The sequence below is a fragment of the Bos indicus genome, chromosome 24, assembly GCF_029378745.1.
Source record: "Bos indicus isolate NIAB-ARS_2022 breed Sahiwal x Tharparkar chromosome 24, NIAB-ARS_B.indTharparkar_mat_pri_1.0, whole genome shotgun sequence".
NCBI classification, from domain to species: domain Eukaryota; kingdom Metazoa; phylum Chordata; class Mammalia; order Artiodactyla; family Bovidae; genus Bos; species Bos indicus.
Window position 1 is genome coordinate 41,898,851 of NC_091783.1, and position 27,170 is coordinate 41,926,020.

Sequence of the window (27,170 nt, forward strand, 5' to 3'; positions counted from 1 at the left end):
CCGGGCCCGTGTACCCTGTCGGGGGTGTGGCCTCTGGTGGGCGGAGCCCTAGCGGGGCGGGACCCCAGGCGCGCTGGGCCCGCGGGCGGGGGCGGGGCCTAGTCGAGGGGCGGAGCCGGGCCGCGCACTGACAGGAGCGCGGGGGGAGTGAGAGACGCCTCCTGGCGGGAGCTGGCGGCTGTCCAGGCGGGAGCCGAGGGGGCGGAGGGAAGCGGGGTGCGGGGGTGAGGCGGCGACTGGCCGGTCTCTGCCTCTTTCGGTGCAGAGGTTTGCGGGCGCCGCGCGGAGGACGGCGTGGAGGCGCGGCCTGCCTCCTTCCACAGCCCACGGCGCGCCCGCTCGGCCAACCCGTGGGGAACTGGGACCCGGCAAGCTCGCTGCGCACGGTGAGAGGCGGGGGGCAGGCGGGCGGGGGCGCTGCTCGGGGTCTGGAGGCCGCGGCTGGGCCGGCGCGGCGGGAGGAGACGGGGCCCGCGCGGCCTGGGCGGCCTGCGGGGGACAAGACGGGCCGGGCGCGGGGCGTCGCTCCAATCGCGGGCCTCCGGGGCCGCTGTCAGCGCCGCCAGCCGGGCCGCGGCGCTTTGTTCCCGGGGCCCCGGAGGCAACCGCTCCCGGCTAAGGAGCCGGCTACCTGCCTCTCGACGCCTCGTTCACCTGGACGCCCGCTAGAGGCGGCTCGGGGAGGGGCGCGGGGACAGCCGTGAGGTGGGGAAATACCCCCTGTTCAGTGGTTGGGGCTGATAACTAGTTCAGGAAGCTTCCATTTTCCTACGCCTTCTTGGGCCGCCACGAGTACGGGCCGGCGGCTCCGGATTCAGTGCAGCGGGCGGTGGGTCCGACGGTCCTGGAGGGGCCCCGCCTTGGCCCCGTCCCCGGGCTTTCTCGTCCAAAACCGAGCCGCCCGGGCACAGAGCCCCGGTTCTCTTTCTACCTTCTGTGGTTTTGCTTTATTGTTCTTCCTCACACTAAGGAAAAAGGTTTACAGTGATCTGAAAGGCCCATAAATGTACCTTTTATCCGTCTCACCTCACCTATTTATTTCATTGATTCCATTTTGAGTGTGTGTTTTAAACCCTAGGAAGTTTTATTTTCTCCTTTTTGAAAATTTAATGACCGTGTTGGTTGTTTTTACCACCGTCAGAATTTGTGCTGGTCTTTCTCGTTTTGGACTGTAGCATCTTTTTCAGTAACTTTGAAGAATCTCTGATAGCTAAGGTAAAGAAGTAAAAGAATATCGTCACATTTTGATAAATCAGAGTTCTTAATGCAGTCAATAATTTACTCTTCCCTTTGTTAATCGCTAAAGTATGTCAGGAACAACTGCCCACTCCTTCCGTTGAGCTGCTTCATTCTAGCTAATTATGTTAGACAAAATGAGGTAGTAATAAGTAACCACTAGAATAGTTTGCATTTTTAAATTTTATTTTAATTGTGGAAATTAAAATATCATTAAATGTTTTTAAAAATTTATAATGCAATATTAATAGTTTTTTGGGTTTTTTGGCTGGCTTAAAGTTGAATAGTAGGCCTGAAACTAAAGCTGAATAGTAACGGTGTAGTATTAGAACTACTTATTTGCTTTAACTTTCACAGTCACCATTTCTGGGTAGTCTGAGGAATTTCAGAATTGTATACATTTGAAGATGGCTAACAAGATGTTACTATATAAAACTGTAACTTTTTTTTGAGTGTATAAGTAATCTTTTGTTGAGAATAATCTTTATAAATGATCACTCAGAAGTCCTAACACAAACAACGAGTCTCGGTTTACTTACTTGTTTTGCATTTTTGTATTTGTTTTTACCTTAGTACTTGCCTTTGAATTAAAGTTTTTTGTTTGTTTTTTTGTTTGTTTAGCTTCCTGGGAGTTACTGATTGTCTTTGAAGAATCATGAAGTCACCCTCTGTTGTTATGCTTACTCTCACCGTTCTGGTGTTCCTGACATGGGTCCCTATGTCACTGAGTTGTAACAAAGCACTCTGTGCCAGTGATGTGAGCAAATGCCTCATTCAGGTAGGACTAAGAATACTCTTTTTACTACTATTAAAATTTATTGTATAGCAGATATAGAATGCAAATACACAGAGAGTGTCTATGTAATACAGTGTAAGAACCATTACACTAGTCTGGGGTTTTGCCCCCATACTTCACGAGCAAACTCAGACTCAAGGAGTTCAGTACAGGAAATAATATCCAGCTTTGTAAACAGGCCGTTACAAGGTGATGAGCTATCTATTCAGGTGAATTAAAGGGTTCTGTTGTACAATCTAGTTTACATAGCAAAGAGGCTCACTTACTATATTTAGGAAAAAAAATTTAGCTAGTCAAATCATAGACAGACTGTTCTCTAAATATAATGTACTAATTGTCTGTTCTGTGTAACAAGTTACCCCAAACAGAGTAGCTTAATGCAGTAAACATTTATTATTTACACAGTTCCTGAGGGTTGGGAACCTAGGAGCAGCTGAGCTGGGTGGTTTGGGGTCAGGGTTTCTCAAGGTCGCAAGTGTGGGGAGAATCTGCTTTCAAGATACTTGACAGTGATCTCTCTCGGCCGTCAAGGCAAGCCTTTCTGAAGAGAAAAGTGGGGTTAAGCGATTGACTTAGTTCATAGAGCTAAGAAGTGACTGTGGAACATGGCCTGTGTCTGAACACGAAGGCTATGGCCTTTCCATACGCATACTGATTATTACTGTCCATAAAGTTGGGTTAATTAGTGGTGAACTTCATGTCTTATATAGCTGTTCTCCCTTTCCCATCCTGTTAGACCATCAGCAGTCTTGTGTCTGTATTAATTAGCCTCTGTTCTAGCTGTTGGCTAAGAAATTCAGTGCACTGCTGAAACTATGTATATGTGAATTCTGTATGAAGTATGACTCAACCAACTTTTGCCTGTACTCCTGATACGAGAGCGTTTGTGCATATGTACTAGAAGTGATCATGGGTTTTGTAGATGAGAGGTATTCTGTGCTGATCTGTGACGTTTTGGTGCTCATTAAAAGTTAACATTCTGGGAAGCCTGGCCTTTCTGTGAGTGTGGTTACCACCATCTCATACTCCACGTACCATCACTTTGCATTTTAAACCAAAACTTTTAACTAGAGAGGCTGGTTGGTTGGTTGTTAATTTTTTTTTTTTTTTTTAACTCTGGATGTTTTTAAATAGAAGAGAGAAGAGTATAATGAACAACAGTAACCATCAGCAGTTACAGCAGTCGTTAACCCAGGGCTTCGCTTGCCTCATCTCTGTTCCCCTGCACTGTTAGGGTCCCCATCTCTGTTAGTGTCAAGCAGACCCCTGACATTATTTTATCAAATTCTAATGTCTATCTCTGAAAGATAAGAACTCTTGAACACAGCTATCAGCAATTTAAAAATTAATAATTCTTTAATATCATATAGTTTTATACCTGGAAGTTTTGATTTGACACACTGGCTTAATGGTGGCTGAAAATTTTGTAGTCTTCTCGTGAAGTCCAGCTTTATGCTGTGGTCATAGGGGAATCCGTGCTACTTCCCATATTGTTTCAATGTAGCTTCATTATTCACTATTAGAAACAGTCTCATAAAAATTGCTATATTCATGTTTAGGTGGAAATCTACTTAAATCTCAAATTATTTTTTGACTCTCCAAGACTATGATTTCCATTATTCAGCTAATTAAAAATTGGATTTTATTTAAAGACCTTGCTTGGTAAGGCAGTATTTAAAGAAGAAAGCTTTTGGTTACTGTCAATAAACACTCTTAAAAGTTTTTGTTTTGTGATTTAATTTAAAAAATCTGTAATACAAATGCTTCCAAACGTAGGTTAAAAAAAATTTGTAAAAACTGGAAAATCAGGTGCAGCTTCTCCTATTAAATGGTGATTCTGGTAAACTCATTACAAGAACGTAGGACTCTTTAAAAAAAAAAAAACAAACATGGTTCACTCATGTGAGCATTTCTGATTCCTGTTCCTTCAGAGCCAGGAATCATCTACTCCTTTTCTGGAATAGTGGAGATTGCCCTTGGTAGTACGTAGTGGCAGAGTGTGTAAGGTTAAAATGATAGAGGCCTTGAGTATTGAGGATTTTCTTAAAACCTTTTGAATTGAATTTTAAAATTTTAGCAATAACTTATTTTCTGCTTGGTAATTTTTCATATTAACACTTTTACTTGTATCGAATATGCCATTTTCTCAGATATCTCTGAGAATTACTAGAAGTTTTATTGATGGAGATGGAGATATGTCTCTCCCCCTCCCCCACCCCATTCTGTTACCTAGGTTTCTTTTTCTTCCAAGATAATTTTTTTCTTTCAATGTATATTTATTTCATGCAGGTGGCTTTCCTCAAATGTACAATATTCCTTTGATTCTTTTATAGTTAAGAATGAAGCGTAAAAGCCTGATTGGCCAGACTGTTTGTGGCAGGGCTGGCATACATAGACTGGAGGGTATCGCTTGAGAGTCAGAGAAGTTCTCGATGCTGGATCTGCTCTGAGGCTGATCATTTTCCTGAGGTGAAGTTTTTGGTTTGTTTGTTTTGAGTGGCTGATGTTTGTGCTGTGTTTGGGGTGGTAGTTGATTGGTAGATACCTGGTTCTTGTCTTTTTTGCCCTTGTGTGGAGGGTAGTCTGACTGGTCGGGTAGAAACTTGAACTTTAATGCCCTCTTCTATTCCTCTTCTCTTCACTTGAAGAATAGATTGGCTATTGACCTTTCACGTGTTAAGAATTGTCAGCTTGGGGTCTTTGGGCCTCTTAAATGCTTCTCTTAAAGGGAATCCCCAGAATTATATTCAAATTTGCATATGTACAGTTTTCTAAGAAGAGTCCCTAGCATTCAGGAGGTTCTTAGAGTGGTTGATGGCCCTGAGAAGGTGAGGAATTGCTGGGGCTTTGTTTGTCATCACACATACTGAGTTATTAAAATTCCACATTTCCATTCAACATAGATCAAGGCACGTTGACATTTTAGATGGCAATGATAGCTTTTCTCCTTAAACTTGCAGAAAAACATGCACAGAAACAGAGATGGGAGATAAGAACTTTAAGGAAGGCCATGCTGTAGAAGAAACTTCCTTCCTAAGAGGGCATTTAGCTTTGCTTTTTGTTCTTTTGGTTTGGTTTGAACAACATCTGTAGTGTTGAAATGATGTACTGTGAGGATAAGTTAGAACATTTGTTTATGTTTGAGCCCTCGGCAACTCATGAAATAACTAAATATAAAACATTTTTCCTGGAAGCTCAGAGTTGTATAAATGTGTTTTACCAACACAGTCATTCCTACCCCTCCTACAAGTTGCTGCGTAGAAGGGTGGTCCCTGTGTAAGTATTTATTTTGTGCTGACAGGAAAGAAATCTAATTTTAACATCAGGAAAGCAATATTGTCATCTTGGTGTATTCCTTTGTTCATATAATGGGTGGTTGAGCTGTCCTCTTTTAGGGGAAAAATGGTAATACAAGATTTTGCTTTTAACAAAATCTTTCCTGTTTTTTTCTTCTGCCTCTTTGAAAAGAATACTTAAAATTTGGATCAATATTATACTTCTACCACTGAAATCTCCAGACCCTTTTTGTTTTAAGAACTGAAAAACCCCTTATTGACTTGTATTTTTAGCTAATATTTATGGTCATATTTAGGATGATATAAACATTATATTTCATGAAGTATTCAAACTTGGGTTCAGAGATCACTGATGCATTCTTTTAGCACTTTGCCAGTTGTCTGAATATTTATTTTGCACTTTTATGAACTAAATCAACAGTCTGGTTTTTTTTAATTCTAAAAAGTGATTTAACTACTCAATAAATCTTAGATTATCTGAAATAAGTTAAAATTTCAAAGTAGTTTCTCACTAATAATTCTAGCTTTTTTAAATGTATTTCAAGTTAAAATTGTAAATAGTTCAGGTATCTTCAGGGTTTTCTTAATTACAGTAAACTAAAAAATTAACTTCCTCTCCCTTGTGCCTTAACCAGTGCTAATTAAATTCCATGTTAGTTTTTTCCTGCAGTTATCTTGCTTTATTACTAGACTAGTAATATTTGGTGTATAATATGCAGTGTTTTTTCTTTCCTTTTATGAACATTACTATGTTTTCCCTCTTTTTTTCCTACTTCTCTGTCTTTAAAGGTTGTGACTCTGACTTATTTTTGTCCTGTTTTGCTTCAGGGAACACCTCCTGAAAATCTTTGAAATTAATATCCAGAAATAATAAGTCAGACCTAATGTAATTTAAGGGAAGAATAAGTCATTGTTTCCCTTCAAAGCAAAGTTGCAGGGGACTTCCCTGGCAGTCCAGTGGTTAAGACTTCATGCTTTCCTACATGCTGCATGGTGGGGCCGAAAAAAAAAACACCCCAAAGATGAGGATTTTATCAGGACACTTGGAAGTTTTTAAATGTAATGTTCATAGGGAGAATAGTAAAATAACTCCCCATTCATCCATCACTTAGCTTCAGCAGTGGTCAGCACTGCTCCACCTCCTCCCATTTCACCTCATCTGGATGATTTTAAAGAAATGCTTTGGGGTACTTTTGAAGTAGGATTAAAGTTTTGTTATGAGGTTTATGTAAGAAATGGGTGTAATTTAATATATTTTGGTAGTTCATGTATATACATGAACTTGTATGTTGATCTATTTAACCAAAAGGATAAATTCTGTTTTCGTAATGTTAGTAGTATTTCACTTAAGTTTATATTATTTTCAAGGCAAAAGTTTGCCAATTAGAATTTAAACATGTTGATAAGATTTGGGTTAGATATTTCTGTCCCAAGTTTGAAAGTCTGTCTGATGTCCTCCTCAAAGAGTATTCGTATGTCAAAACAGATTTGTTGTAACTAACATAATTATAATTATGTTTATTCTTTCGAATAAAGGTTAATTATTTGAAGATGTGTTGTTTATATTTGGTTTTTAAACACTCATTTGACCTAAGTAAGGGTTGTGAAAATTGTGTCACCACAGGTACAGGCTGATGCCTTGTTGGTTACTGATGTTCCCACAGTGTTCATTTTCATAATTACCTTTGTTCTTACATTCCTGGGGGTTTTAGGTCATGATATTACAAATAGTTACGGTTTGTTTAGTTTAATATTTAAGGACCTTAGCTTATGTTTTTGAGTGTCTTTTTTTTTTTTGTACTGTATGCAATTAAACTATCTTAAGTCCTACTACTTAAATTTAAATTTATTTGCCTTGATAAAAATATTGTGTTCTCAAAGGGACGCCACAAAACACACAGAAGAAGAAAAAGGAAAGAAAGCAATTTATAGTCCTGTTTAGAATCTAAATACTGACTACTCTTAATATTTGATACAGTCCTTTTTATTCTATGTTTAGGTGATTTTTAACCCTTAAATATAGAATAAAGGTTGTTGTATATCAATACAACTTTCACATTCTGCATTTTTCACCAGCATTGTTTTATGTTTCTTTGTTTTTTAAAAAATATATGTTAGAGGAATTTAGTTTGAAATTAAAATAGAGAAATGTATTTTCAGAACTATCTTCTGCATTACTTTTTTTAATACCAGTTTATGTTTATATAATGCTTTATACTTTTCAGGTCAGATTTGTTTAATAAATTTATGGGCCTCAGTGTACTATACTGGTCCTTCAAAGATGAGATGAGATATTCCTTAGTCTCCCAAAGCTTTTGGGGGGTAAGATTGGTCACATATGCTCATGTAACCACTACAGCAGTTGAGATAGGAAATGTCTTCATCACCCTTAAAAGTCCCTTCTTGCCCAGGGAGTCGAGACTAACCTCCTCCCCATCCTCAGTACCTTCCCACCGCTGGATGATTTTTGTTCCTGTAATTTCACCTTTTCCAGAATGTCTGCTAACAGGATCGTACAGTGTGTTCCCTTTTGTGCCTATTGGCTTCTTTCAGTTAGCAGAGTGCTTCTGAGATTGACCGTGCAGCTGTGTGTGTGTCAGGGAGTCCTTTCTTGGTCTTGCTGAGTGACGTTCTGTTGTGTGATTTCTTCATCCGTTCACTCGCTGATTGACATGGATTGTTTCTAGTTTGGGGTGGTGATGAATGAAGTTACTTACTTTCATGGATAGGTCTTTGTGTGGATGTATGTTTTCATTTCTCTCATGTAAATACCTAGGAGTGGGACTGCTGGATCACAGAGCATCTGAGAAACTGAGACTTGGTGTGACATGCTGCTTTTTGCGGGCTAGGACTTGAATCCAGACCCTGTAAATCCAAGTCGTTGGCTGTCCACTAGACTCTAATGCTGTTTCCAGTGATGATATTTCCCTGTTTTAACAATGGTGCTAACAAATCTCTCAGATTTTGGCAACAGTTCAGGAGTGGAGATACCTTCCAGCGAATTTACATCAGAATATAAATAAAAATTTCCCTCAAGTGACCAGTTTCCATTTCTGACCTGGAAGTATGGAAGTTTATAAAATGAACTCTTTCATAAAGAGTTTATAAAATGAAACTGTAAGTCTTGGCTTAGTCTTGGATGAATAATGCCCCCAGTTTATTTTGCATAGAGGATTAAGATCTCACCAGCACCTTAGTCATACAGAGAATAAGATTTTCCACTAAAGATTAAATAATCATATGAAATCTGTCTTTTGGCATGAAAAAATTGAAATTCTTTGGAATATTCAAGATTTTCACTGATACTAACATAGTAAAAATACATTTTAAATTAGACTTGTCCCACAACTTTTCATCCTGCCATGTTTTCATTTCATAGAGGCTTTTGAAGCAGATTTCCAAATTATCTCTAAATACTCGTGCTGGTCAATGTCGGATAGCTGAAACGTATAAATTTCTGTTTTCTATTTAGTATAAGGTTTCAGTTTTTTCCACTGTAAATGTATGGAACGGTGTGATCGCCATGTACCAAGAACCTCTGCTGTGGTATTTTGCACAGAGGTGGAGATGCATGTCCCCTGGCTCTGGCTCGCGGAGGCCTTGGGGCTGGAGCAGCCCTGAGGCAGAAGAAGGACACTGGAGCCTTGGGTTGGGTTGCTGACCCGCCCCCTCCAGCCTTTCATCTGCACCAGGAGCAGCACCCACACTTTCCCTGAGACTTGCAGACCAGGGAGGCAGTGATGTGATCTTTAACTGGCTGAAGCAAAAACAGAATTAGGTATTAAATCCCAACTCACTGGTTTTGCAGCTCATGCCAATGATGCTTATTTTACCTTTACAAACAATGATTAAACTTGGGCACTAGCACTTGTCGTTATATTCAAGTACTGAGGGTGAAAGATGTAATAGTGCCTTTGATTAAGCAACCTGAAGGGTTAGCTGTTTAATTATGGGTTTGTTCTAAGAAAGTAATAACTATAATTACTGAAATGCTAAATTAATGAGAAGCTTTATATTATTATTTATATTAATAAGCTTTATGTTTTAAAAGCAGGAATAGCGATCCAGAACCGGGGTCAGATCTCAGCCACTTACTAATTGAATGATGTACAAATTCATAACATTATATTAAAATAGAGATAAATAATAACTTGATAAGGGCTTTATGAGCTTTAACATAATGCGTATAAAACTCTTACCACGGTGCCTGTTTATGTTACATAAAACCCACTTAGGAATTCTGGGGGAGGCAGTGGCGGGATAAAAGCGGAGGCAATAGGGCAGACTTTCTTTCCAGCTCTGTGGACATCCAGTTTGGTTGGGATCCTACATTCAGCCTACAGAGTGGTGCTCAGGGTTGGTCACGGGCAGTTTAGTGAACTAGTAAACAGCCAGTCCACATAGAAATCCCACATCTCAGCACAACCGGCTCTCTAGTTAAGATGGTGACTTTGAAGTAAAAGTGATGTAGAAGATAATAATCTTTCTGAAGCTGGTACTGGAACATGGACAAGCTGTGAAAGGGGTGAAGAATTTCAGAAGAAAAGGGAACTTTGTGCACTGTTGATGGGAATGTAAATTGGTGTAGCCACTGTTGAGAACATTTTGAAGGTTCCTCAAAAAATTAAAAGTAGAACCATCGCACATCACATGGTCTACCAGTTCCACATCTGGGGATATATTTGAAGGAAGCAAAAACCCAACTCCAAGAGGTATCTGCACCCCCATGTTCATAGCAGCGTTACATACAACTGCCAAGATAGGGAAACAACCTCAGTTTCCACTGATGAATAAATGGATAAACAAGTTGTGGTGTGTGTGTGTATTTGCATATATTTGTATACATATATATGCATACACACACACACACACACACACACACACACACAGATGTGGAATATTATGCAGCCATAAAAAATGAGGAAATCCTACCATTTGCAACAACATGGATGGACCTTAAAGGCATTGTGCTAAGTGAAATAAGTGCAAAAAAACCCCAACAAACTCATAGAAAATGAGGTCATATTTGTGGTTACCAGAAGTGGGTTCATTGGGAGGGGAAATTGGAGGAAGATCAAAAGGTACCAACTTGCAGTTGTAAGTAAGTCTTAGGGCTGTAATGTCCCACATGGCGACTGTAGTTACTGCTGCAATATGACATACAGGAAAGCTGTTGAGTGAGTAGATCCTGAGAGTTTTCATCATAAGGAGAAATCTTTTTTTTTTTTTTTCATTTTATCTATATGAAATGATGGATGTTAGCTAAACCTACTGCAGGGATCATTTCACAATAAATGTAAATCAAACCATCATGCTGTACACCTTAAATGTGAGAGTTTAATGTGTGTCAGTGTTAATTACAGTGAGTGATGTATGTCAGTTACCTCTCACCAAAACTGGAAATATCATCTTGCAAAAAACTATGTCATATAAGAATGATGGACTGACTCTAATGGTCTAGAAACATAGTAAGATTAATAGGGATGAATACTGTGCTATGTTTATATATGTATATTTTATATATATATATATATATATAATGTCACCAACTGGAGAAAGCCAAGTAAGCCATGTGTTCACGGAGTTTCCCTTAGGTTGGGTTTGTTTAGCAGTGACTCTAGTGGCCAGAGGAGGGGTAGCTGCTGCTGCTGCTAAGTCTCTTCAGTTGTGTCCGACTCTGTGTGACCCCATAGATGGCAGCCCACCAGGCTCCGCCGTCCCTGGGATTCTCCAGGCAAGAGTACTGGAGTGGGTTGCCATTGCCTTCTCCAGAGGAGGGGTAGAGGAGAGGCTAAAGGAATTACCTTGAAGCTTCATGTACAAAGCAAGCTGCGTTAATTAGTTTCCTGCAGTAGCAAACCATCCCAAAGCTTTGTGACTTGAAACAATAACCATTTATTTTGCTTTTCTTTCTGTGGATCAGCAGCTTGGGCCTTTATCAGCCGAGTAGGTTTTCTGGGCTTATTCTTGTGGCTCTTGTCAGCTGCTGGTTGATTGGAGGATGGCTGAGCAGGGGTGGCTTCGGATGGACTGACTTGTCCATGTGGCCCTCTCTGGGGCTTCACATGGCAGCTGGGCAAAATTCTAAGAGAAGGAGAGGAAACATCCCAGGTCTATTCAGGCCCACACTCAGAACTGACACTAAATCACTTCCACCAAATTCTGTTGATCAGGGCAAGTTTCAAGATGACTTCCATTCAAGAGGTCTGGAAATAGACCCTTGTCTCTTGATCAGAGGAGCTGCAAAGAGGGTGACATGGGGAGGGGAAGGATTGCTGCCCATTTTGTAAACAGTCAGCCACGCCAGGCACGCTTAGATCAATGAAAATAGCTGTTAAAAGATGCTGTTAATTTACACTTTACATATTGAGGAGCCACAGCTCCCACTACAAGTCAACTGGCCATGCATTTGACAGTGAATCTAATAGCTGGAAAGTGGATTCTGTTCTTGTACTGAGTGTGTTGCGTTCATATGGGAGATGAAGTTATAGGTTATGAAGTAAAATCTCTTTATTTTGTTTCAAAATAAGATAAAAGGATCCAAAATGCATTCATTGAATGTGTCCAAAAGAAAATCTAAATCTCCTGAGATCTAAGTAGTACTTGAATCTAATTCCAAGTCTAAATATCTACTTTGTAGATATTTATTTCCTACAAATAGTTAATGATGTTAAATTAAACTAATGTGCCAAGAGTAAATGACTATAAATGCAGTTATTATGGAGTGCTTTTTTGCTGCAAAAAAGTAGCAGTTTTAAATGTAGTTATTTGGAATTTTAAGTCTGAAAGTCTGCTTCATTTCTAGGAGCTCTGCCAGTGCCGCCCTGGAGAAGGAAACTGCTCCTGCTGTAAGGAGTGCATGCTGTGTCTTGGGACCCTCTGGGATGAGTGCTGTGACTGTGTTGGTAAGTTGATGTTACGTTTCTTAATATTTCCTATCACAGAATCCTTGACTTTAAGAGACTTTAAATAGTATTTTATGTGCATAGACTAGGGTATGTATAAGATATTGTAGGTGTATAGAACAGCATTGCATTTGCTTGTATCGAATAGTATTTACATATATATGTGTTTGTATTTTTATAGAAAAGGTGTGGGAAGAAATTCTTGTGAAATAAGAGTGGAGGAACAAGTGGAAGATTTTTTTTTTTATCCTTTATTTTTTTTTAATTTTATTTTATTTTTAAACTTTACATAATTGTATTAGTTTTGCCAAATATCAAAATGAATCCATCACAGGTATACATGTGTTCCCCATCCTGAACCCTCCTCCCTCCTCCCTCCCCATACCATCCCTCTGGGTCGTCCCAGTGCACTAGCCCCAAGCATCCAGTATCGTGCATCGAACCTGGACTGGCAACTCGTTTCTTATATGATATTTTTCATGTTTCAATGTCATTCTCCCAAATCTTCCCACCCTCTCCCTCTGCAACAGAGTCCATAAGACTGATCTATACATCAGTGTCTCTTTTGCTGTCTCGTGCACCGGGTTATTGTTACCATCTTTCTAAATTCCATATATATGCGTTAGTATACTGTATTGGTGTTTTTCCTTCTGGCTTACTTCACTCTGTATAATAGGCTCCAGTTTCATCCACCTCATTAGAACTGATTCAAATGTATTCTTTTTAATGGCTGAGTAATACTCCATTGTGTATATGTAACATAGCTTTCTTATCCATTCATCTGCTGATGGACATCTAGTTGCTTCCATGTCCTGGCTATTATAAACAGTGCTGCGATGAACATTGGGGTACACGTGTCTCTTTCCCTTCTGGTTTCCTCAGTGTGTATGCCCAGCTGTGGGATTGCTGGATCATAAGGCAGTTCTATTTCCAGTTTTTTAAGGAATCTCCACACTGTTCTCCGTAGTGGCTGTACTAGTTTGTATTCCCACCAACAGTGTAAGAGGGTTCCCTTTTCTCCACACCCTCTCCAGCATTTATTATTTGTAGACTTTTGGATCGCAGCCATTCTGACTGGTGTGAAATGGTATCTCATAGTGGTTTTGATTTGCATTTCTCTGATAATGAGTGATGTTGAGCATCTTTTCATGTGTTTGTTAGCCATCTGTATGTCTTCTTTGGAGAAATGTCTATTTAGTTCTTTGGCCCATTTTTTGATTGGGTCATTTATTTTTCTGGAGTTGAGCTGTAGGAGTTGCTTGTATATTTTTGAGATTAGTTGTTTGTCCGTTGCTTCATTTGCTATTATTTTCTCCCATCCTGAAGGCTGTCTTTTCACCTTGCTAATAGTTTCCTTTGATGTGCAGAAGCTTTTAAGGTTAATTAGGTCCCATTTGTTTATTTTTGCTTTTATTTCCAATATTCTGGGAGGTGGGTCATAGAGGATCCTGCTGTGATGTATGTCAGAGAGTGTTTTGCCTATGTTCTCCTCTAGGAGTTTTATAGTTTCTGGTCTTACGTTGAGATCTTTAATCCATTTTGAGTTTATTTTTGTGTATGGTGTTAGAAAGTGTTCTAGTTTCATTCTTTTACAAGTGGTTGACCAGATTTCCCAGCACCACTTGTTAAAGAGATTGTCTTTAATCCATTGTATATTCTTGCCTCCTTTGTCAAAGATAAGGTGTCCATATGTGCGTGGATTTATCTCTGGGCTTTCTATTTTGTTCCATTGATCTATATTTCTGTCTTTGTGCCAGTACCATACTGTCTTGATAACTGTGGCTTTGTAGTAGAGCCTGAAGTCAGGTAGGTTGATTCCTTCAGTTCCATTCTTCTTTCTCAAGATCGCTTTGGCTATTCGAGGTTTTTTGTATTTCCATACAAATTGTGAAATTATTTGTTCTAGCTCTGTGAAGAATACTGTTGGTAGCTTGATAGGGATTGCATTGAATCTATAAATTGCTTTGGGTAGTATACTCATTTTCACTATATTGATTCTTCCAATCCATACTGTTTATACATATATATTTTTTTAAGTCATGCAAATTTTATTTTACTTTTAAAATTTATTTATTATTTTAAATGAGATAGGTCAGGAATAGGTGCCTGGGGGCCAGGGGTGGGGGTGGGTCAGTCTTGGCAGAGAGCAGAGTTGTTTGTTGGCTTTTCTTTTGGCTACACTGTGCGGCATACAGGATCTTACTTCCCTGATCAGGGATCAAACCTGTGGCCCCTGCAGTGGAAGTGGAGAGTCCTAACCACTGAATTGCCAGGGAATTCCACTGGCTTTCATTTTTAATTTCCAAGCGCCCTCTTCTGATTGTCCTTGTAAGGGGGCTTGCAGTTCTTGTTTTATAGATAAAATAGGTCTTCTGCTCCTGAATCTTCCCAGAGTTCCATGGTGACATGGGCCTGAGGGAGACTGTAGCGGTGACATTCAGCTCTTGGACTCCCAAATAGGAGTTAATGTTTCAGTGTCTTGTTCTCTTTTGCGCTGTACTGAGTTGAGACAGCTGCAGCCAATGTGCCTTCTCCTGCCCCTATATCTCAGAATCTAAGATAGTCCCTGGTACAGTGTCTGGTGCACAGAAGGCATGCCAGTGTTTTTGTGACTGTCAAATAAATGAGTTCTTACTGCATTGTCCTCCCAAAATGGACAGTTTATTCTCTGCCTTTGATGGGTGTAGTTTTGTGTGTGTGTGTTTGATGTTAACTGAAATAAAAGAAGTTTGAATTGTTTTAGAGCATTAAATATAGGTTAATTTAGTATGTGTAATGAAAGCAAAAAAGAGACAGTGGTATCAACCCCTGATAAACATGGAGAAGGCAATAGCACCCGACTCCAGTACTCTCGCCTAGAAAATCCCACGGATGGAGGAGCCTGGTGGGCTGCAGTTCATGGGGTCGCTAAGAGTCAGACACGACTGAGCGACTTCACTTTCACTTTTCACTTTCATGCATTGGAGAAGGACATGGCAACCCACTCCAGTGTTTCTTACCTGGAGAATCCCAGGGACAGGAGAGCCTGGTGGGCTGCCGTCTATGGGGTCACACAGAGTCGGACACGACTGAAGCGACTTAGCAGCAGCAGCAGCAGCAGCAAACATGTAAAAGCATTTATCATAAACATGGAGGCCATATACACGAATGTACTTTTATCATTACCTAAAATACTGTGTGAGTGAGAGAGAGTGTGTGTGTGTGTGAGAGTGTGTGTGTGTGAGAGAAAGAGGTTGTGTGTGTGTGAGAGAGAGTGTGTCTTTTAACCGTCACACAATAGTGCCATTAGGCTTTTCTAGGAAGAGTTCTTCCACTGAGAAAGATTAGTTATACGTGTTCATATCTCTACAATTTTAGAAGTAACTAGTGTGCTTCTTAGCTAGTTGCCCCCTCCAAAATAGTATTTACCTTTAAGGATTTAATGACTGGTTTTCAACTTTGAGTTAATTCATTACATAACTTCAACTCTCATTTTAACTTCAGCTGCTGTTTCTAGCATAAGGTTTAGATATTCCAGTTCTTTTTGTGCGGCAGTGGTCTCCTCCTTGTAGGCAGCTCTCCTCCAAGTTGGGCTCCCTTGGTGTCCTTTGCAGACCTATGGCTGCACCTCCCTTCTAAGTGGAAACACGTCCCATACTTTCTGTGGGTGGGGTCCAGACTTCTGAGGGGCCCCAAATTAGAGGGCAGACAGGCTTCCTGTCCCGTCTCCTACTGTGGACTTGAACCATGCACTTTGTCTGGCAAGCTTTCTCCTCCAGCTCCTTGTGTAAGAGCATCTGTTCCTCTTTTCTGATTTTCTCCTAAGAGGAACTGCCATAGCTTATTTCATCTTTGCTGTTCAACGTGCTCCTCAGATGCTATGGTGTTTAATCCTGGATCTCTACCCACAGGCTTTGTTTTGGGTATGTGTATGTTTGTTTTGTTTTTACTTTTCCAAATATACACAGAAATAGAGAGCACAGTGAACTGCTGTTTAATGGTCCCCAGTGCCATCAGCCACGCCTGCTCCCCCATCATCTGTCTGTGTGTCTGTCCCCGCCTTGTTTGCTTGGACTGTTAGAAAGTAAATACATAGTTTTACTGTACCTTCAAACTGCTTTAGTTATTCATCTGAAGAAAGAGCGAGCTTCCTGACGTAACATGGTATCGGTGCCACAGCAGCATGTTTACCAGCACTTCTCCGTGTCGGACCCCCAGCCCTGCTCAGGCTGCCCAAGTTGCCTAAGGGCTGTTTACTGTTGTTTTAGTCAAAGCAAGATCCATCAGAGCCCACTTAGTGTATGTGATTGTTAGGTTTCTTTAGTTTCTTTTATTCTAAAAAAGTTCCACGTCCCCTCATCACCTTTTAAAATTCCATTGACTTGATGAAGGCACTAGAGAGTTCTGGTGGAAGATGTGCCACCTTCTGGGTCTGACTGAGAGCTTCTTGTGGTTATTTAACTTGTTGCTCTGTCCTCTATATTTCCTATAGACTGGAAGACTAAAAGGAAGAACTTTCCCTTCTCTTCCATTTTTAAATTCATTTATTTATAAGGACTCATAGATCCCTATTTTATTCATAGAGTGGTAATCCATTATTTTCAGTATTTATTTTAATGTTAAAATTGTCAGTTTGGTCAATGGGAGCCTTTTCAGGTTGCCTCTTGTGTCTTTTGGCATGTCCATCATTCATTAATCACTTCCTTACTTTCTGGCACAGAAAGGTGTCCCAGGGTCATTTTGAACATTCCCTAACTCACCCCTGGAGTCACTCTTTTCCCCAAGGAGCTTTGTTCCTCTTAGCCAAGTATAGGTATTTAGAACACAAGATCTGGGCCCTTGGTGTACTCAATGTTACTAGGGTGTCATTGCCTCTAGCCCTCTTAGCCAAAAAGCTAAGAAAGGGTCTGTGTACAATGTTAGAAGGCACCTGACTACTATTTTGCAGCTTGGGTTTCAAGTTACTACCTAATAATATCTCAACGACATTTCAATCAGTGAGAAAAAGAAATTTTATTCTCTTTGCCTTCCTTCCCATCTCCCTACCCACACCGCCAGGTATGTGTAATCCTCGAAACTATAGTGACACGCCACCAACTTCGAAGAGCACAGTGGAGGAGCTTCACGAGCCCATCCCTTCCCTCTTCCGAGCGCTCACAGAAGGAGACACCCAGCTGAACTGGAACATCGTCTCCTTCCCTGTTGCAGAAGAGCTCTCACATCATGAGAACCTGGTTTCATTTTTAGAAACCGTGAACCAACCCCACCACCAGAACGTGTCTGTTCCCAGTAACAACGTCCACGCTCCATATTCTAGTGACAAAGGTAACTGCCAAAGTCGACTTTTTCTCTCTTGCCCGCCTTGCTTTCTGTGTGGTCTGTGAAGCCTGTTTTAACCTTTTAGAGCAGCTTTTTGGTTTTGAGTATGTATAGTCTTAAGTAAGTTATGGACTTTAATAACTCCATCCCTGAGTAAACAAGGAGTTGTTCTCACAACTCCTTCAGACTCTCAGTGATAAAGGCTACACTGAAAAATAGATAACCTGGTTCTAATTTTATTTGCATTAGGCTTTCGTTGTTATTTTCATGAGACAGCAGCAGGGTTGCTTACCTTATGCAGAGCTGTTCATCATCGGGTAACATCCAGAGCGTCCTAGGAGCCCAGGTTCCTGTAATAACATTGATGTCATGAATGATGCCAGGCCATCAGCTCAGTTTCATAATGAGCCAGCTGGTATTACAGACACCTGATTTCTGGGGGTAGCCTGAGCCCAGCCACTGCTCTGCAAGTGAGTGTTGTTGGTCAGCAGGGAAACTGAATGAGAGAGTTACGTGTAAGATTCAGAGAAGCGTGTTTAGGAACATGTCTTAGTGAGCAAAGTCATACCTGAACTTTGGAATGTAAGAGGGATGTAACTTTCATAAAGTCTGTGATGTTTCCAAATACAACTCTCCACACAGGTCCACTGTGGAAGGATAAGACAGGTTTGAGTATTACAGTTGTTTCTTAAAATTTGAGATGCGTTATGCACAAGCAGTGTAATTTGTGCTTTTTTGTTTGCCTTTCTTGTTGTGCCCTCCATTACAAGCCTACCTATCTGAAGTAGTATGAACTTCAGCCCTCAACAGTAAAAGCAGATCAGGTGTTGTTAATAAAGAGTAAGAATCCGCGATTCCCCTCAGGTTAAAGTGCTTTATAAGACAAATTCTGGGTCTTGGGAAACTTCAGAAATGCACGAATGTCTTACTACCACTTTCCCATCATTAGAATACAGATAATCAACATGCTAGATGTTAAATAATTCGTAAGTTTTTCTCAAAGATTATTCAAATTTATGAACTAATAATAAGCACGAAGCTAATTACTAGAGACACCAACCAGGGTAATTTCTAATAACCAATGCTGAGTTGTGCCACATTGCTAACCACACTGCATCCTTTGAATTTCTTAAGTTTATTTTATTGTAAATTTTCAGTATAAATTTAGAACAGTATTTCCCAAACTTGTTTTAGCTGGAGGATCCTCTCCTTATTGGAGGTGCCCAGTGATCTCCTTCCAGGTCAAAGTGAAATTTGAGGAAGCGATAAAGGAAGCCCTCTGTGTCTGAGCTGGAGCAGGAGACTCCCTTCTCGATGTGATTAACAGATGTGTTCTTTTCCCCACACCTCACCCACCGTCCTGGGCAGGCTCACAGCAAGAGAGCTTAGATAAATAACTTGTTAGTAGTGTTCAGCTAGGTGTTAAAGCATTTCCTGCTTTTCCTGCTTATTGCTCTGAAACCTTACTTAATCTTTGGTTTTTCAGAACACATGTGTACTGTGGTTTACTTTGATGACTGCATGTCCATACATCAGTGTAAAATATCCTGTGAGTCCATGGGTGCTTCCAAGTATCGCTGGTTCCACAATGCCTGCTGCGAGTGCATTGGTCCAGAGTGTATCGACTATGGTAGCAAAACTGTCAAATGTATGAACTGCATGTTTTAAGGAAGGAGAAGATGTACAGACAGAAGCAGTTTCGTCAGAGGTATGATAGGGAAAGCTATTCAGTGATGTCTACTGGTTGCATCCAAATGCAGCAGGTTGAGAAAATGTAAAGAGTTTGGACCGAGTTACTTTTAAAGTCTGACAAATCGAAGATTGTGCTGACTTCCAATTCTGACTGCTCTTCCTGCCTGCTGCTGGCGGGAGCCCTTTCTTCTAAACACCTACAGCCTTGGTCATGTGAGGAGCAAGTACACAGAGAATGCCTGCAGAGAGGAGAGGCTTCTAACACAAAGCCTCTTGTCGTTTTCTGCCACATTCCAGAAGCCTCTTGTGTCAAAGGTTTAGAGCATGTTAATGAGTTATGATTTCTTCATTGTACCACTCCTAGGACACTGAGTTTTTAGAGTTGTTTGCCATTTTCCACTGTGCCTGGTATTATTTACCCGTTCTGTGCGTAGGGTAGATATTCATATAGATCATTCTGAGATCTCACCAAAAGATCACCATAAAATGGTATTTTACAATGTAGAACTCTCTGGTTCTGGCTCAGTCCTGCACTCCACATATGACAAAGCTGTAGGGAGAGTCTCTCCTCCTCCAACCCAGGCCCAGAGTGCTGGTGTGGGTCATATGAAGCATCTTTACAAGAATTGCCTGTCATACCTGAGGCTTTGTGAAGAGAACGGCTCAGTAAACAGGAAGGGAGAGCTTTCTCTGACTTAAGGTACCAGCATAAAGAGCTCCAGGAATGGGAAACCACTGCCACCTGGACTCCAGGAACACAGCACCCCTTGTATGGAGATGGCAGTGCTGTGCTTGCTGGACAGGGGAATGAGCCCGCTCAGGCTTAGTGCCACATCCTCCAGTGGACAGGTGGTCGGAGGGGACAGAGCAGAGAATCCAGGTATGAATGGGGAGGGTTGAAAATGCCTGGATTCTAATAGAAACAAACTTAAAACTATTTACATTCATTATTTTGTTATTTTGTAACCTTTCCTTTAGGTTTGTATCTGAATCAAGTGTTCTCCTTAAACATAGGAAATCACACACTAGGAGGTTAAGATTATGAACTGCTGCCTGCCCCCCCCCAACCCCCAGGTAATTCTGTTCAAGATGACATTAACTCTAAATACACTACAGAACATTGTGTCAATGAAGATAAGCTTAAATAGTATGTGCCCTTCTTGGTAATAAAATCTTGATCTTCAAGGGTGAAACTGAAATGTACATGTTTATGTTCAGAGACTCTTAGCTTTACAAAATTATTAATTTCTCACATAGTATATATTTGAATTATAAATAACTTTCTAGGAATACCTCTTTGTATATCTAAATATTTTAGTATATAAAAATAGATAATGCTTTTTGTATTCATTATCTGAACAGTAGTTACAAGATCATATGTGATATTATGATTAATTTTCATAAAATATGAAGACTTGATACCTTTTCTGTCTTTCAGATAACTCTAATGAACACTCAAGGTACTTTAGCCTTTTAAAAAGTTGAAATTTAGCTCATGGATGTATTTTTCAGATGAGAAAACTTTGGGATGTCTTCTTTTACCTAGAATGCCTCTGTTTACAAGTGCCTTGAAAACAAACATTAGCTCCCTTTCTTCACTAATAACTATAAAACCGAAGTTTTTCTTGAACTTAAGGGAGAAAATTTTAAAGAAATCTGCAGCCAGCTGCTTCATTTCCACTTTACTGTTTTTCAGAGTCACTTATACTAAGGAATAGAGGAATGCTTTTGTGTTTATTGACAACATGCTTAATTTTCCATAAATATGTCAGCAAGCTTTTTTTTAACTGCATTTATCTTCCTTTTTTGGTTTTCATTATTAAACTCTAAAATATAATATCACTTATTGGAAGAATAATTTCTTGAACCATGTTGTGTTTTAACTGATTTTTCTTATCACTATTTCTCCCAATAGAAATTATCCCTAAATGTAATGGTAAGTTTTACATTCAAATTTACTTAACTTTTTGACTTATGAAGGAGTTAAAAGAAGGCATTCACCTAAACAATTCCATTTCCAGTTCTGTAATGTATTTCAGGTTTTGAACAATAGTTTTCCAAATTAAAAGTATAGCGTTTGGGAAACTGATAGCTCTATACCATCTATTATCATTCTAAGCACAATTCACTTCTATATTGAAGCTCTGGTTTAAAAAAAAATCAAAAGTCATTTTGGTACCTTTTTTATAACTTGATCCAAAAAAATTAAATCTTAAACCAGTAGGTGTTCTAAAAGTCATATATAAAAGTTTCTGTCCTTTCGTAAGACATGTCTGTGCTTTTCTGCCCCTCCATAACATCTAATTACTACTAAGACTGTGCTCACGACAGTAGTACCAAACCAAATGATAATCCAAGTGCAGTGAGATACATAGATGCTATAAAAGAGTCATTCATTTAGAAATATGATTTCTGAAGTTTCAGAAAGCAAAATTGATAAAATGTTAGGATATTTGAATAACTTTATTAATAGAATAGCATCACAATAGAGAAAAGAAACCAAGGCTTCTGGAAAATGAGGTAAATGTAAAAAGCCACATATTTAAAGTTTGTTTTTAATGAAATCTTCATTGAAGATGTTTAAAATCTATTCTTTCCCAAGAGTTTATGTTTATTGTATTTTACATGATCTATGACATATAAAATTATGTATTTTTTCCTTTGGTTGTCCCTATTAACAAAAAAGTATTTTAATAAAAAATTGAAATGAGTGTGCAGTGTTCTTTGTTAATGTTGACGTGGCAAAGCGGAATAAGTTTGCTATTTCTGGCTGGTGCAGTTATTGTTTAAGGGGTCAGCTGAGACATGTCGCCCTCTCTCTGGACGTCCCCACAGATCTGTTGAAACAAAGGCTTTTTCACAAGTTTGCTGTCTGCTTTTTCATGGGCTTTACTCCAACATGGGGAAACCTTGGAAATGAAATACATACATTCTCCTTGCCCTACGGGCCTTGTGAGGCCACACAGCCTCATGTGAACTTCCAAGGGTTGGTCGGTTGGTCAGCAGGAGCACTGGGAACGCCGTGGGTAGAGGCCTACCTATCGGCCCCACCCTGACTCAACAGGCAGGGCTGCTGGAGCTGAGTGCCCTAGGCTTCTCGTGCAGTGCGGTCAGGGCTGTTCCCAGACTCTGCGTTGTGACAGCCCGCTGGAGAGGAAAGGTCCAGGGGACAGGCTGTCCTTGCCCGCCTGCTTGACGTCAGGGGTGATGGACCTGAGGGGTAGAATCAATTTCAGGAAAGGTTATTCATTTGATCCAGAAAGCTGTTCTTTTGCTGATGGTGTCCAGGGCCGGCGGTTGTGAGGAGCTGACATAGCGGGGGTTGGAGTCAGGAGGGGGACCTCTGAATTTGAGAAGTTGATGGGGCGGACCCCAGGCAGCAGGCTTCTATCGAAGACCCATCAGCTCCAGGCCACAGTGCCCACAGACAAGCCTGCAGCTGCTGGTTAGGAGTTGCGGCTCTTGAGTTTTTCAAGGTTTTTCCTAACCTCCAAAAAATAAATTCACGTCTTTTTATTTTGAAGTCATGCTGGCAGGATGGAGGCAGCTACAGCTCTGCCATCTGGCTTCTGAAATGAGAGCTCGAAGAGCAGAGATGAGGAGAGAAGGGCCCCCAGTCGTCCTGGTGCTTCTGGGACTGATGGAGGAAGCTGGAGAGTGCAGAGACTCTCTACCTGAAGGTAGCCTCCCTCCCCCACCCCACCCCCATTCAGACATGGTCACCCCTGCATTGTCTTGATGGTTCCTGCCCCTGGAGCTCACTGCTTCACACTGAAGCCAGGGCAAGCCTCTGAAACTGTCTGTGTGGTCATCAGCACCTAATCCTAGCTCCAGTTCCAGGCTGAGAGCCAGGCCTCAGTGCTCCTGTGCCCCAGAGGGTTGAGGTGCCCAGGAGGAATCAGGCAGGCAGACTTCCTGCTTTTGTTTCCCAGAAGCCTCACCTGCCCCTGGGGATGCTGCTGAGGGGAGGGGAGAGAGCGCAGAGCAGGCTGCAGAAGGGGTCTGGGCCTCGCCAACCTTGGGGCCTCTGCAGGCCCTGGACAAGGCTGGAGCTCTAAGAGGGCCGCCAGCTCATGCAGAGGGCCGGGCTCCTGAGCCTGCAGATGCCTCTTTCTGGAGGTTTCAGCCCTCATTGTTCAGGGCCCCCCACACTGGCCCCAGGGCTCTGTGAGACACAGGGCAGGTGACAGCCTCTCAGGCTGACGTTGGTTGCCACAGAACTCAGGGTCAGACTTGATTTAAAGAAGGAAAGGAGACATGAGGCGTCCCTGGGTCTATGACCGTAACTCCCTAGCCCCACAGCCTGCAGCCTCAGCAACCTCGTCGCTCAAACCACCTCTGTCTGTCCACCCCTGCTGGCTCTGCCCCCAGCCCAGCAGCTTCACTCCACCCTTGGGTTTTGCAGGAGTTGTTTCCTCAGCCACTTCTGCTGTTTGTGCAGATTTTGGTTCCTTGTTCTGACTCAGACCTCAGCTGAGGCCTCTCCACCTCTGTTTCTAAAGCAGCAACCCCTCCCCGTGACCCCCCTCCAGTTCCATTGTTTTAATAGGCAGTGAAAGTGCCGCCCACGCCGCCCCCCCCAAAGTATCTACCCAGTCAGTCTCTTGTTACTCATCTCTTCTCACCCAGCATTCAGAGCCCATGAAGAAGGGGCCTTGTTTTTCTGTTCTGTGGTTGCCTTAAACACAGTACCCTGCGCCCTGGAGGTTGGCCCTGACTGGGTTATGGATGAATGAACTCAGCAGATCCTATCAGATGTCCGCTTAAAACGGTGGCTCCGCAACGGACTCAGATAAAGACCCAGCTCCTCAGCAGGCCTCTCATGCCTCTCAGTCCCCCAGTCTGATCCCACTGACCCCGCAGGCTCGCCTCATGCCTCTTCATCTCACCATCAAACAACAGAAAATCTGCATTAAAATGTTTTCACACCTCCAGTTTTTCATTTGAGGTCTGGCAATTATTTTTTATTTGCCTGCTAAGTCGCTTCAGTCGTGTCCGACTCTGTGTGACCCCATAGACAGCAGCCCACCAGGCTTCCCCGTCCCCTGGATTCTCCAGGCAAGAATACTGGAGTGGGTTGCCATTTCCTTCCCCAATGCATGCATGCAGGCTAAGTCACTTCAGTCGACTCTGCGACCCTACGGACAGCAGCCAACCAGGCTCCTCTGTCCATGGGACTCTCCAGGCAAGAATACTGGAATGGGTTGCCATTTCCTTCTCCTTTATTTGCTTAACAGTAAAAATTCTTACTAATATAATTTAGTAAATCAGTCAAGAAATAGTACTTTAGCCAAAGTACGAAAAGAACTTGTCTGAAAGCCAGTTTGACTCTCAAGCACGATACATTTTCTGAGGATAAAAAAAAAAAAAAATGTGCTTTGAGTTTCAATAAAGGACATTCTAAACATTAATCAACAAGGATTTACTCCTCCACTGCTACATCTGTTATTTTAAGCTCATTCATAATTCACAAGAGGATAATGCAGTAATAATTTGTTATAATCTTTAATTTTATAATTTAGTAGGTGCTAACTCTGGGGCTTTCCTGGTGGCTTAGATGGTAAAAAACCTGCCTGCAATGCAGGAGACCTGGGTTCAATCCCTGGGTCAGGAAGATCCCCTGGAGAAGGAAATGGCAACCCAGTCTAGTATTCCTGCCTGAGAAATCCCATGGACAGAGAAGCCTGGCGAGCTATAGTCCATGAAGTCACAAAGAGCTGGACATGACTTAGCAACTAAACACCCACCACAACCAGGTGGCTGACTCTTGGCAGCCAAAACATTCAGGATCGTACTTAGCGCCTATACTTCAGCCACAGGGAACTCAGGAAATACTAATATTTCTACACTCTCCATGTTGAGTACAAACACCTGTGTTGAGTATTCCTTCCATCTGCCAAGTCAGATCCTGTATTCCCTGCCTTTGGACAGAGTTTGGGGTCATGTTCTATAGTTTTTGTAACGCTTTTGGCTTTGCGCTTGTTTAAGTGGCTTTTCCCCCTGGATTGTTGCTGAGATTTTCCTCCAGGTACTGCTAGTAGGTTCCTCAAGTTTGGGGGGTTTTTTAAGAAAATAAATTGGAGTATTGATAATTAAACTTTTGAAACATGCCTATGGGCATTTGGGGAATAAAGCAAGTACTGGTGGAATTGATGTCTGTACTGATCTGGGGTACAGATCTCACTGACAGGAAGTGGTGGCATTTCTGAGTGTCTTTACTCTTAGGGCCCCTCAGCATATGTATGAGTTGGACAGACAAGGGGGGCGGCCAGTCGGTGAGGCGGCAGGCAGACCACAGGTGTTTGTAGTAGGTTTTGCCTAAAGGAGCATTCCGATGCGTTTGATTCCAGTGGTTACATCTAGTCCCATTTCCACTCACATTATCCTTTCGGATCAGGAGACCTGGGTTGCTGGGAATATTTTCAGGGGGATGCCAACTGAGGAACCCTAAAATGTATGGTATTGTACAATGTTCACATTCGCTTGTACACACGAAATACCTGGAAGGATTCACAGGATGAAAACCTTGGCTGCCTCCGAGCAGGCGAACGTGAGGCTGAAGGGCAGGATGGAAAGGGACCGACCCTTTTACTCCCTGAACTCTGAGCCATGAGCATGTGTTGCCTCTTCAGAAATGCATACCTAAAACTAAAATTTTCAAAAAGACACTAGCAGAATTTTTCCATAAAATATTTTTCCTTAAAAAAATCTATTCTGTCGCCCAGCAAAAACTGAGTCCCTCTCAATGACTAGCTACCTGATCTCTAATAAAGATGCTAACAACATATGACAAGGACAAAATTTTCTTTGTCAGCAGGAGTCTTGATAGTAACTGAAAACCCCCCAAACTGTTGATCTAGTCACCTTTTTGACAGACCAATGACATATATTCATTTCTCAAATTCTAATAAATAGTTTCCAAACGGGATCTAAGATTCGAGCAGTAAGATTTTAGGACAGATAGTCCTATGGTCTGTGTTTTTTCTTACCTGGGACTTACTTCATTATCCTTATAAAGGACTTTAAGAATATAAAGTCAGTATTCATTTAAACAGCCACATCTCAACTTCCTTAAACTAATCAGAATAAACAAAAACCTCGTCAAGAAACTCCAAACCTTGATTTTTAAAATCCAATGAGAACGATCTTTAAGAAGAATGTACTTTGATCAAGTAAAGCACACTGACCTAGGGCTCGCCTCTGCTGCTACGTCGACCGACCAGCTGTGGAACTGCCGCCTTCATGGCTATACTACATCCCCTTCCCTCCCGCCCAGCAGCGGGGCCTCCGTGACATTCTTGAGCTGGAGTGTCCTTGTCCATGCCTGTTTTCTAAAGAGCCCAGCAACTTTGGCAGCTCCAGTACTCTTGCCTGGAAAATCCCATGGACAAAGGAGCCTGGTAGGCTGCAGTCCATGGGGTCGCTAAGAGTCGGATATGACTGAGTGACTTCACTTTCACTTTTCACTTTCATGCATTGGAGAAGGAAATGGCAACCCACTCCAGTGTTCTTCCTGAAGAATCCCAGGGACGGGGGAGCCTGGTGGGCTGCCGTCTATGGGGTCGCACAGAGTCGGACACAACTGAGTGACTTAACAGCAGCAGCAGCAGCAGCAGCAGCAGCAGCAGCAGCAGCAGTGCCCTGGGGGGAGGAGGAAGCAGAGCCGTGTCATTGTTCCAAGGTGATTGCTAGTTTCTTAAAACAAACCTTTGTCTCCCAGAGTGTTTAAAAACCTCCTTTTATGCATCCTCTGAGCCAGGGACCTTCTGACATGAGTACAGACACAAAGAGCTCCTTCCACAAGGGCCCAGAGCACAGACTCAAGGAATCCCTGGGCTGTGGCAGGGCGCCAGGCAGGCTCCTCTCCAAGCTCCAGAAGTGGACCTGACCCCTTTAAAGAATACATACTCACTGATCAGGAATCTTGAGTGATGTTCAGGAGGTGCA

The 27,170-nt window shown here is 41.7% G+C and overlaps 1 protein-coding gene across 3 annotated transcripts; it reads left to right on the top strand.

Annotated features, from left to right (window-relative positions):
• The first annotated feature begins 211 nt into the window (after window positions 1-211).
• TWSG1 (twisted gastrulation BMP signaling modulator 1) lies at window positions 212-21,934 on the top strand. 3 transcript variants are annotated; one of them, XM_019986818.2, is made up of 5 exons: window positions 212-386; window positions 1,858-2,014; window positions 12,134-12,233; window positions 17,271-17,537; window positions 19,018-21,934. In XM_019986818.2, the coding sequence occupies exons 2-5, from the start codon at window positions 1,892-1,894 to the stop codon at window positions 19,197-19,199; spliced, it is 672 nt and encodes a 223-aa protein (XP_019842377.1). In that variant the 5' UTR covers window positions 212-386; window positions 1,858-1,891; the 3' UTR covers window positions 19,200-21,934. The 3 variants fall into 3 exon arrangements, with proteins under 3 accessions (XP_019842377.1, XP_070635044.1, XP_019842378.1); XM_070778943.1 differs by lacking the exon at window positions 212-386 and adding an exon at window positions 559-705; XM_019986819.2 differs by lacking the exon at window positions 212-386 and adding an exon at window positions 1,142-1,215.
• The last annotated feature ends 5,236 nt before the right edge of the window (window positions 21,935-27,170 follow it).

Bases quoted from the DNA above. Each gene is read 5' to 3' on its own strand.
- TWSG1 (XM_019986818.2), top strand. From the start codon at position 1,892: ATGAAGTCACCCTCTGTTGTTATGCTTACTCTCACCGTTCTGGTGTTC. The intron at 2,015-12,133 runs GTAGGACTAAGA...CTTCATTTCTAG, and splicing joins TGAGCAAATGCCTCATTCAG to GAGCTCTGCCAGTGCCGCCC. The intron at 12,234-17,270 runs GTAAGTTGATGT...CCACACCGCCAG, and splicing joins TGAGTGCTGTGACTGTGTTG to GTATGTGTAATCCTCGAAAC.